The sequence below is a fragment of the Myodes glareolus genome, chromosome 12 (assembly GCF_982192425.1).
Source record: "Myodes glareolus chromosome 12, mMyoGla1.1, whole genome shotgun sequence".
Classification (NCBI taxonomy): Eukaryota; Metazoa; Chordata; class Mammalia; order Rodentia; family Cricetidae; genus Myodes; species Myodes glareolus.
This window is the reverse complement of record NC_142037.1, coordinates 30,829,802-30,842,116: the sequence shown is the minus strand read 5'-3', so window position 1 is coordinate 30,842,116 and position 12,315 is coordinate 30,829,802. Positions and strand designations below refer to the sequence as shown.

At 38.6% G+C, this 12,315-nt stretch overlaps 1 protein-coding gene across 2 annotated transcripts in view; it reads left to right on the top strand.

Annotated features, from left to right (window-relative positions):
* Positions 1-11,973, top strand: part of Fzd3 (frizzled class receptor 3) — a 70,734-nt gene extending 58,761 nt beyond the window's left edge. For both annotated transcript variants that reach the window (XM_085698655.2, XM_048422004.3), the window contains one exon: positions 2,194-11,973. In XM_085698655.2, the coding sequence (XP_085554781.1) occupies positions 2,194-2,407 (214 nt within the window). In that variant the 3' untranslated portion in view covers positions 2,408-11,973. The remainder of the gene's footprint in view (positions 1-2,193) is intronic.
* Positions 11,974-12,315: the final 342 nt, after the last annotated feature.

Sequence of the window (12,315 nt, the reverse complement as noted above, 5' to 3'; positions counted from 1 at the left end):
TGATCTTGGTGTTTTATCACAGCAATAGAAATCCTAGGTAGCATCTTTATTATTTTTTCCTTTTGCCCGTCTTTGTCTCCTCCATGAGTAAGGAACTAAAGGTATACGCGATTGTGTTTGGTCCCTAAAATAGGTTTTTAAATGACTGTTTTCAAAGGACTTCTCAATGTTGGCAAGCACTACTATAAAACTGGATGGCCACCTCAGCAGTGTTCATGACTTTCTTTCAGATCTTTTAATTTTACAAATAGCTCACCTTAAGTCACGCTATATTTTAATAGGGTAGGAGAGTGATTTTTTAAAGTGATAGCTGACTCTTCAGCTGCTTATAATGATTTATTTTGATGACTGTTAGAAAGGGAATGAGCTGGACATGGTAGCACACACCTTAAAACCTAGCTCTTGGGAAGCTAATGCGGGAGGATCTTTGTCAATTCAAGGTCAGCCTAGTCTACTTAGTGAGCTCCAGAACAGCCAGAACCACTTAGAGACCTTGCCTCAAAAAGAAAGAAAGAAAAAAATGCGCGAGGGGGGGTGTGCAACTGGGGTCATTACCCCATTTATGTTCTGTTGCCTAATATGTCCAAGGCCTTACTTTAATCCCCATCACTACAAGCAAAGCAGAGAGACAAAAACCAAAATAGTTTGCAATATTCTGAGGTTTTTTTTTTTCTTTCTTTTGCAGTGCTAGGGATGAAACCCATGGACTTATATCTAGACCAGCCCTGTACAATTGTGCTGCCTCCATCCCTTGCCCTTGGCTGGCCTTGAACTCAAAATTCTCATGTCTTATCATCCTGAGTGCTGGTATTATAGGCCTAACAATCATTCCTGACCCTGTTTACTTTTAGAAACATTATATTTAGGCAAGACTTGTAGTCCAGGGGCTCTTAACCCTGTGCTGTAAAAGCAAACAAAAGCAATATGTTCATTAAAGTCAAGAAGTATGTATACTTAGTTCTCTTTTAATTTTATTTTCCTAAAATATGTTTTCCAAAAGTTTATGAGTATATGAACAAAAAATATTTTAGAAAAGGTGTGTGGTGGCACACACCTTTAATCCCAGCACTCGGGAGATAGGGGCAGGAAGATCTCTGTGAATTTGAGGCCAGCCTGGTCTACAGAGCGAGTTCTGGGACAGCCATGGAGCACAGTGAAAAAAACCGTCTCGAAAAATAAAACAACAACAACAAAAATATTTTTAAAAGAAGTTTCTCTAAGTACTACAGACTAAGACATAAGATATGGTACTTATCCTGAAAGAACTCACTGTTTAGTCAGAAAGATTGATAAATAAATGCATCAATTAAAAAAAGTCTAATTGGTTTTCATGGCCTGCCTTGACTGGCCTAGAGCTAATAACTTCTCATTCCAGTGGCTGAGGTTTGTTTTTCATGGTCATTGTTTTTTGCATCTGCTGTGGTTTGTTGATTGGGATTGTGACAAAAGACAATTTGATCAGCATTTCTTGGTAGAGTACCTAGAGTAAGCTGTGTAGGCCCAGCTGTGTGTAGAGACCAGCTAGGGGCACAAGGATTTGCTGATGAGAGTATTGGTTACAGGGTGTCAGGATGCAACTTCCAAGTAGCTATACCTTCTACAAATTACCATCTTCACAGCTTTAAACCCTGAGGAAAAGAGTGAAGATCACTTACAGATTTGACTGATCGTCTGTTAACTAGCACGTCTAGACACTCTGGGCACAGATGTCAGTAACGCTTAACATCTCACTCACTGATGTCTGCGTCACTCTTCAGTTCTGTGATTTTGTGTATTCCCTCTTCCAGCCCTAGTCTTTAGTATCATTGGAGTCTGCACCACTGTTGACTGTACCTGGTCTGATAGAGTCTGAGGGCACTGCCTCATTCCCTTTCTTCACGTCTCTGAGTCCATTGTGTTCGACACATACTGGAATAAGAACAGTCTCTGCACCTAACATAGCTCCAAGTGGGTCAGCCTTGCTTAGTTACCGTTTGCCCCTTTGCAGGAAAAAAGACCTTCATCCTGAATATAAGTAGATTCTCTCCGTTAGCCACATCAGATAATTCTACAACATTATGAAATCATGTCATTTATTGCTTTTTCACTGTTGACCTACTGAGCACTTCAATTACTAAGGCATTTTAATGAGAATTACTAGTGTTACTCTCTGGTGTGTTCGGTTACTCACTTCAGAACCCACTGTCTGTGCAGGTACACTCCCTGCAGCTACCGAGGAGTGGAGGAGAGACTACCTCACGGCAGCATGTCCCGCCTGACGGATCACTCCAGGCACAGCAGCTCTCATCGGCTCAATGAGCAGTCTCGACACAGCAGCACCCGAGACCTCAGTAACAACCCCATGACTCACATCACACACGGCACCAGCATGAACCGTGTTATCGAAGAGGATGGGACCAGTGCTTAGTCTTGTCTATGATGACAATGTGTGCTGTTGGAAAGCAGGTTTTAGTCTTTGCCTTTGCATGGCTGGCTGCTGTAAGTTGCTGTCTTCCTGCTTTCCCTCAGGCAGAGTGTGTCCACTGAGAAGGTAGATCTTTGCTTTTGTATCACATCAAACGTGGCGCGTAAACACAGCTAAAACATTAAGAGTCATGTCATCACAAAAATAATTCTTTCTAGGTTGTGAAGAGATGATTGTCTGGTAAGCATTTTTATAAACCCACTTATTTTATATTTAGAAAAATCCTATATGTGTGGTGACTGCTTTGTAGTGAACTTTCATATAATATGAACTAGTTGTGAAATGACATTCTGGTAGCTCTGTTAATAAAACAAAGTTTCAGAATTAAAGAAAATTTCTATGCAAGGCTTATTTCTCAGATGAATACTAGGACTTTGTAGGTTTGTTTCCACTGGGTGAATGAAAGCCGGTTTTTTAAGCTGTAGAAGACTGTGATAAGCCAGCAAGGGTATTTAACTAGTAGATAAAAGTGCCAGAAGAGTCCAGTTGGCCTGTGGGAGGTTCTCTCAAAGTCTCTCACTCTTCCCCAGAGATATTCAGGATGTAGATTAGCACTGGAGTAAAGGCAGAGATGAGCATTTCCCTGTAGTCGTATTGTTTTTTCACTTTTGTAAATATTACTTTTATGGGCTATGTTTTTATAATATCCATATGCATGATAGAAAAGTTTTAGTTTGTGACCATCTTTTCCCAGGTAATTGTATTGATTCATAGACAACTTCATGTTCAGACATGTTCTGTGGAGGCATGCAGTAAGATAAGCATCACACATTATAAGGGTTTTTAGTGGTAAAAAATTACAAAATGGCAAAATATTTTCTCTGTATTCGTTGTTGTATTTTTCTACAGTGAGATGTGACCTTGCCAAAGCCATCAGACATTGGTATCCAGGCCCTGCTATAGTGAGCTGATTGTCTGCCCTCGAATTCCCCAGGAGCCAGTTGGCTACCACTTTTGCCCCACATCCCTATTTTCAGTTTCTGAATCACTGTTTACATCTGAAATATATAATCTAAGTCTAAAGTGGTGATTAATTTGGGTTCTTGAAAATCATTGTAGCTAAATGGAGCATGGTTATTCTTTCTGTGAATACCTTTTCATCTTAAAAGTATCAAGTAAAAAACACTTGACATTTTATCTTATAAAACTTAAATGGTTTAGGATATGAACTGAAACTAATCAGAAAGAAAATTTCTGTAAAATGCTAATGTGTTATTCAGAAAACAGTGATGCTCAGCCCTGATTCAGATAAGACTCACTCTGGGAACTCTTGTTAGCCAGCATCTTTCTCTTGGGTGAGAGTTTATGCTTTAAAAATACAAAAGCTTTCCAGGTGATTATTAGCAGCCAGACTTGAAGCCCATTCTTCTAAGCTCCATGTCCCCTAATGATGGGCTGATGGCGTCACATCTGATCATGGGAAGATCCATCCAGACTCAGTGATACATTTTACATTGTTACCTAATATACATACTGTTATTTCTACTTTATTATCCATTATAAAACACAGAATTCTCAGCTCTCATCCTTAGAGATTCTTACTGAGTAAGTCGAGGGCAGTAGGATTTCACAAGTTTTGTGTATCTAAAACACCACAGAAGATTCTTAGCAGGGTGTCCAAGAATTGCACTCAGAAAAAATATTCTAGACTCTGGAGAGAGAGGCATGTCTTTGCCATATGCTAGCTTTCAACTTTGAACAAGTCAACCTCCTTGAGCCTAGCTCCCCTTGTTTGAAAATGAAGACTGAAGATGAATATCTACTCTACCTACCTCACTAAGTTGTCAGATTAAGATCAAATGATAAAACAACCATATGGAAGCTCTTTGAAACTGTGAAGCATTGTGGAATATGAGAGATTAAGGTTTTTGAGAACTTGGAGCTTTATTAGAGGTCTACTGTAGTACATTTCTTGACACACGTTTAATTCATGTGTATGCTTCTTTCACCCTTTAAAATTAAGAGTTCCCACCTGACAGAAGAGCCAGTTTTCTGGTCGTCATGACTTATTTGTATCATGCTGCTTCTTCAAAGTATATATCAGTAGAGATTACCCATCTTCATAAGACACATTTGAGCATGTACCCTAAATGGTTTCTCTTCCTCTGACCTCCTGTCTTTCTCCTTGGAACTGGAGTTACCACTCAGAGAGGCCTGGAGTTCCTTATAACGATAGTCAGTAAACTTTTCCTTAAGCCTTAAAAGGCACAGCTGATAACTTGTCTATAAATAAACCAGTAACTCAGGAAGCTTCTGCTTGAGAAGCTCCATAGAACAGCATGGGCAAACCACAACAAACATCCACAAACAAAAACAGGAAGTTAAGACAGAAATACCAGTTTGAGCTCAAAGATGTCATCGTCTGCCACCATCTGCATAATACCAATTGCCAAGTGTTAATTTGGTGTCTTTTCCAGTGAGCCAATTGTAGACAGTGACGTGAACATTGCTATCTATAAAAGTCTTACCTTTGTGCTTCCAGATTCTGTGTGTGTATTTGCATCTCCTCTAAGCTGGTGGTGATGTGTATGTGAATGTTGTTGGCCTACAGTCAGCTTCAACAAGTACCATTGTTCACTTGTTCTGTACAATCTGCATAATATTGTTAGTGTTAAGTAACACTGTTCTGTTTGGGCCATGTTCTTTATGTGCTCTGAGTTAGGAATCTTTTTTTTTTTTTTTAAGAGACTGTTGAAGAACTATAGCAGAACAGTGATTTCAAATCTTTACCTGCTTAAATTGACTTGAACAAGTCTGGACAGTTTTTACCATATGGGTAACTTTAATTTCTGTTGTGATTGGCATATGTTAATACTTAGTGTTTTCTTTGTTCAATTGACAACCAAGAAAATGATAGTTCCCTCTAAAGTATTAATACGTTATCAGAAGTGTTCTGAAAAGTACTTTGATTTTAGCAGTAGTGTTTTATTCATGATTCGGCAAAAGATCCAAAGCAATATTAAGCTCAAAACAGTAATTTGTTTCCGAGGCCGTGGATGAATAACAATTAGCACAGGACTTCGTGCAGCATAAGCTTCTCAGCAAACGTTTAATGAGCAGCTGACTCATAACACTAATGCGGACCATGACAGTTGTTTATATATGTCTGTGATTTTTTTAAATCCGTGTAAAGTGAGAACTCTTGGGTCTCACACAGAAACACAGGAAATAGAAGTTTCCTAGAACCCAGGCTTGTACATAAACTCATGGTGAGAAAAGCTTGGGGTTGGGGAAGTGGATGGTTCCGTGCTTTAGTGTGTTCGCTGCTCTTCCAGAGGACCAGAGTCAGTTCCCGGCTTCCCGTCAGCCCTCTGTGGGCTGCTGCAGCCCCAGCTCCAGGGTGTCTGAGGCGCTCCTCTGGCTGCCTTTGACACCAGCACTCTTGTAGCAGGCACACATGCACACATCAATTCAATGTAGAGTAATTTATTTTTTCCTGAGGCAGGGTTTCTCTGTGTAGCCCTGGCTGTCCTGGAACTTGCTTTGTAGACCAGGGCAGACTCAAACTCAACAGAGATCCGCCTGCCTCTGCCTCCCGAGTGCTGAAATTAAAGGCATGCACCACCATAGCCCACCTTAAAGTAAATATTTTTAAAAATATGAATAAGCATTTTTTGACTTCAACTATATGACCTTAAATTTATATATATTTACATACATTTGATCATCTGTTTATGGAAATGCATTGGCATTTGTACATCTCTTCATAGTTTTTCTTCTTTTTCATTTTTTGTTGTTTGAATCATGAGAATACTGGGGAAAGCTTAGGAAGACAGACATCCTTCACCGTTCACCAGACTTCAATTGCTTTCTCTAATTCTAATCCTATGTAGCTTTAATCATTAACTGATACAGGATGATGCTTTTCTTTCACTATTCCAATCTTCTGGAAAAACAATGTTAAAATTCTGCCTAGAGCCAACTATCTTAATAGACATAGGTGTTGTTTAGCCTATAAAAAAATTATCATATGTTAATGTGTTTATTCCTGTGTTCTCTAACTAGAAAATCTGGCTGTAAAGTTTTTCACTGATATTTTGGTCAAAAGTCAAGCCAGTACAAAATCCATTAAGTTCAATCTATTTAAATGTGTTAGAGGATAATTTTCTCTAACTTTTATTTAAATAACTGCCTAGAAACCTATCTTGTTTTTTTCATGGATGTTTTTGTTGGTGTGGTAAAATCATCCTTAATTTTCTCTAGTTTTATTTGCCACTGCACAATTTTCCCTTGGTTAAAAAAGTTTTTTACTTTTTAATAATTCAGAAGTTTAAATTTTGCCAGATGTGGTAGCGTGCACCCTTAATCTCAGTACTTGGGAGGCAGAGGCAGGAGTGTCTCTGTGAGGTTCAGGCCAGCCTGGTCTACATAGTAAGTGCCAGGGCAGCCAAGGCTACATAGAGAGACCTCATTTTTAAAATAAATAAATAAACAAACAAACAAACAAACAAATATTCAGTGTTCTGGTTTTCTGCTCATTACCACTAACTGTTAAATTGGTATTTTTAATCTTTTTTCAAGCTTGTTACATTTTTCTGAAGCAGATAAATTATCTAAGCAAGCTTGCTCATATTTGCAAACTTGCAGGTGTTTCTTTGTTTTATGCTAACTGGCTTTTCAAAATTTAGAACTCAGTGGTTTTGTTTTGGCCAAGTTTTATTTAATAATTCGTAAGAATACATTGTGTTATTTTAAAAAAATATACTAGGATTTTGAGTCAGGACAGCTGATACCTAATGGTGCCTCCCTTTTCAATGAGCTGTGTAACTTCAGACAAAGCATTTTTGTTTGCAGTTAAAGGGAATTTAGTGTTTAGGAGTCTCATATTCCTCTGAACTCTAATTAGCTTCTCCCTTGACCATTTTATAGTCATTGCTGTGAGTTCACTTGCATTCTCTTCTCATAAACTATGTTTACTTGATCAGCTTATACAGCTAAGGCAGCTTGAACTGAAGTTGACAGGTATTATGAGAGGCATTCCTAGTTCTTGTTTGGTTCTGTTGTTGAGGTGCGAGGGCTTAGACTCCAGGACCCCAGTGCTAGAAAGTGTTCTGTCACCAGACTCCATTTCCAACCCTTCACAGAATACCTCAGGCTGATCTGCAGGTCCTAAGTATATATCCCAGACTGGCTTTGAACTTGTGGTTCTCCACTTCTGCCAGCCAAGTGCTGGGATTTCGGGTGTGCCACCATGCCCCAGTTTAAGTGATTTTTAAAAGAGGAAAATTGTATTTCATATAGTAAAAGTGAAATAAATACCAGACATAAACTTCTTAATAAAAAAGTTCTTAAACACCAGCATAAACATATTAAGTTGATTTTAAAAAAAGAAATGACATGATATTTGTGGTCTTTGTTCTCTTAGTTATGAGTATAGGTATTTGGTTAAGACCTCTTACCAGATGCATTCTGTAGAGCTGTAGTGGAGTTCACTGGGAGAGCACCTACCTAGTGTGTGTTCAAAATAAAATTAGTGAACAACTCAGTTACAGCACTGGTCCTTTGCTAATTAAAAGACTGTCAGGTTTAACCAACATTCAAATGATTATAAAAATCTATTATTAGTTTTGGTTTTTTGAAACAGGATTTCTCTGTGTAGCCCTGGCCATTCTGGAACTCTCTCTCTTTGTAGACCAGGCTAACCTCGAACTCAGAGACTCACCTGCCTCTGCCTCCTGAATGCTGGGATTAAAGGTGTATATCACCACCACTCAGCTTGATTATAAAACCTAAAAGAACCTAGAGAAACTGAGTAGAATTTTTCCGTTTCATCATTATTTTTTGACTGCCTCTTCACATTCATTGAATAAGTGTAGCTGTCAGATTGCCTCAGAAAAGCGATAGCCTGTTTTAAAATATTATCAGGATTGGGATTTAGCTCAGCAATAGACAGGACCCTGGGTTCACTTCCAGCCTTGAAAACAAAACTCACAAAATATTGTTAGAGATAAATGTGATTTGTTATTGTAAATTTGTCCTGGCTTTGCAGAAAATATTAGCATAAATTCCTTAATTATCTCTAATAGGGCCAGTGAGATGACTCAGCAAGCACAGGCGGTTGCTGCCAAGCCTGTTGTTGAGTTCCAGCTGAGCTTCATATGATGGGAAAAGAGGGTATTGGATCCCCTGAAAGTGCAGTTACAGAGGATTGTGAGCCAGTATGTGGGTGCTGGGACTCTGACCCCAGTCCTCTGAAAGACCAGCCAGTGCTCCTAACCACTGAGCCATCCCTCCGACCCACCCAATTACTTTAGAGATCATTTTCTTTGCTCTGACTGTCTACATCAGATATAATGTCTTGAATGCTTTGGACTGTAGGTTTACAGTGCACCATTGGGTTTGAAGTCTGGCGAGTACATAACATTAGAAAGTAGATTAGGTTGGTGTACTGGTTTCTAGTGTTTTGTTTTTTAACTATGACAGTCTTGTAGCCCCCACCCACGTTGGTTCTGGTGAACAAGCCTAAGGCCTTGCATATGCTGGGCAGTCATCCTACCATCCTGGTAGGATTTCCTTAGCTATACTTGATTCTTTGTCTTAGGGCTTTCACTGGCTTCCAGTAACTAAATTAGATGCTTCAGTCTCTCACCCAAAGATTCCTGTGTGGCTATATGCTGCATAACATTTTAGTTGATTTAAAACTCAAGGGAGCCCAAGGCAGGAGGATCACAGGTTTCAGACCTGATTTAGACCTCCTGTCCATACTGCAGTGGTCCCTAGGGTCTTATCACTTAGTAACAAAACAGACATGTGATTGGGTGAGTGCATGCTACGATGTTGCAAAGTGACCCAGTTGCCTAGCAACACATTTCTCAAATGTAGTCTGCCATTAACCATGACTATTAAAATTTTTTAAATTGTCTCTAAAAACAACACATTTATTTCCAGGTTTCCTGCTAAGTCCTTGTTGTTGTAGATACTGAATCTGAAGTTCAGTTTCAGTGAATATTTGGGGGATTTATAGTGAGAAGATGGAAGAAAAGCCAAGTAACCCTAGAGTGGCTTATAGTTATCCATCCTATATTATTCTGTTTGTTTAGCTGTTCCTTCCACCCTCAGCTTTGGAAAGCTGGCAAATTGCTTCCCTCAGCTCTGCCTTAGATCATTTTCCAGAACTAATCCTGTCAGCAAAAACATTTCCTATGAAGTCTTTTTTCTTTTCTTTTCTTTTCTTTTTTTTTTGTAAGAGAAAATCTACACAGTAGGTTTTTACATTGAGCTGAAATGAAGATGCCTTGAAAATAATGTAAGTGTGAAATTATTTAAGTTTGGTGGTACACACTGGAATCCCAATCTTTGAGAGGCTAAGACGGAAGGATTATAAGTTTAAGGCCTGTGCTGCGTGGTAAAATCTAGGCCAACCTGAGCTACATAGTGAGGCTGTATCTCAAAAACCAGGTAGAGAGGAGAAAAGTGTTCAGCGTCTGGAAGTTCTCTCATCAGTGGGTATTATTTCTTAGCTATGGATTGAAATAAATCCAAATTCTTTTTCATTTATTCTTTTATAGTATTCCAACTTCCCCCAAACCCTCCAGCTTTTCATGTTTTGTGTTTGTTTTGTCATTTCCCCTAGTACTAGGACCTTGCCTGCTGCTCGGGCCTTGTGTATACTAGGCAAGTGCTCTAACTCACCAGGTTTTGGTCTTTTGTATCAAGTATCAAGACTTCTCATTTAGTCCAGACTAGCCTAAAGCTTGCAGGCTTGCTGCCTGGGCCTCCTACTCAAGATTGCAGGCATGAGCCACCCATCATGTAAGACTTTTTATCTGCTTAACTTATTTTTCCCTCTCTCCCTTCCATTTTGATGTGCGTGTGTGTGTGTGTGTGTGTGTGTGTGTGTGTGTGTGTGTGTGTTACTAATGATTGAACTGGGGTTTTCCTACACTATCCAAGCCTTCTACCACTAAACTGTATCCCCAGTTTTCCCAACTTTTAATACCAACTTCAAGCACCTTTTCTGCTTTTCTTTTTAATTTCTGGATTTTGTTCTTGAGTTTTATTTTCTCACCTATGTTTGACGTTTTGTTTCATTGTGACAAAGATACCATCGTCATCTTGTTGCTGAGTTCATGTTCTTAAAGATATTTTGTCAATTTGAAGCAAATGCCTTTGAGAACACTTAAGTTACATAAACTTTTTACTAAGTTTCATTTTCAAGCTTTTATAAGCTAACATACTGTCATAATGTCAAAGGAATAATCAATAAATACCTTTTAGAGGCAGAATAATCCCCAGAGTGATATATACTCTATTTTTGCTAAATACTGAGTTTTATTCCCCTGATAGACACTCTAAAATAATGAATGCCATGTTACACAGTCAACACATTTTTTCATAAGCTTTCATTTAAAGATTTTCTTTATACTTACATTTCTGATTATAAGAACAAAAATATATTAATATAAACATACATGCAAGAATATGAAACTCTCATTCAGGAAATCCCCAGTTTTATGATCCAAAAAGTATAAATTAGGTTGTTTCAGACTTAGACTAAATTGTCCTATATTGTTGTGAATAGTTAAGATTACTGGTAGAAAATGTTGTTCAATGCCCAGCATACTCTGGAGTTGCCTGGGTGCCTTCAGTTTTGGTGCATTCTTAGGCTAGAGAAAGTCACTTGGATTCCAGTACAGACCTGGTACACTTCTTCCTAGGTGATCCCCTCAAGCGATGCCCTGACTGAGCCCCACTCTATCTGATCTGTCCTCAAATACACAGCCTGAAATCTCTCTACTTCCCTCCTAGTCCCAGCTGTTCTGATCAACATGTCCAAAGTACGACCCACTTCAATTATCAGGAAGAAGGAAACTTAGACAGTCCATATTAAATTATTAGTGACTATATTCCTGTTATTTTGATTAAAGAGAAGTCTGCATTAACAACAAACACTTCAATCTTGGCAGCGCTACACAATGATGGGAAATTTATAGGTGAACACTGTCCGTGCCTGCTCAAAAAAAGATTTTTCCCTATTTTTGTTAACAGTTTTCCAAGGGATGTGAAGGCAGGAAAATTACCCCCTTTTCATTATTCCAAAACTTATTTTTAAGTAACTGATACTTAGCAATTTAGTTTTTAAAATACTGTTCTGAATTAAATTGTTGAGGTGATTTTCAATTCTAAAACTAACCTTGTTTTATCACATACACATCTAGTTGGAAAGTGTTTGTGATGAAGATTTGTATCTGTGGCATTAGTTCTTCATGTTTCTTCTCTATACGTTGGCTAAAATTGCTGATGTCCAGATGAGTGGACAGTCGCTGTGGTGGGGTCTGTGTAGGGCGAACACACCAGCTAGAGCATGGGCTGTACTTCACGGTAGCTGGTGTGCTCTGTGCTCTGCTGTTGTAGATTTATTTTGTTTACAGTAGACTGATGTCAGTTTTGTAAATGTTTTTCTTAGCACTTTAACTGTGAGTGTAAAAACTGATTTTAAATGTAGTGGCTGTATATTTTGGTTATAAACTGGAAATTTTTAATAAAACTAAATAATTTGTTCTCTTTTCTGTCGTTAGTATATTATTGAGTATAATTTCCTATGTCATCGTCCAGTCTCAGTCTAATAGATTTTACTACTTCTTTAAAAGTTAGGTTCCCAAGGGCTGGAGAGATGACTCGGCTGATAAAAGTACAGGCTGCTCCTGCAGAGGACACAGGTTCAGTTCCCAGCAAATGTGGAGTGCACAACCATCTGTAACGCCAGTTTCAGAGGCTCCAGCCCTCTCTCTGACCTCTGTGGTCACCGAGTATGCATATGGTACGCAGGCATACATGCAGGCAGAACACCCATACACATGCAACTAAATATAACTTAAAAAAATAAGTTCCATATTTCCTTTTTACAGTAT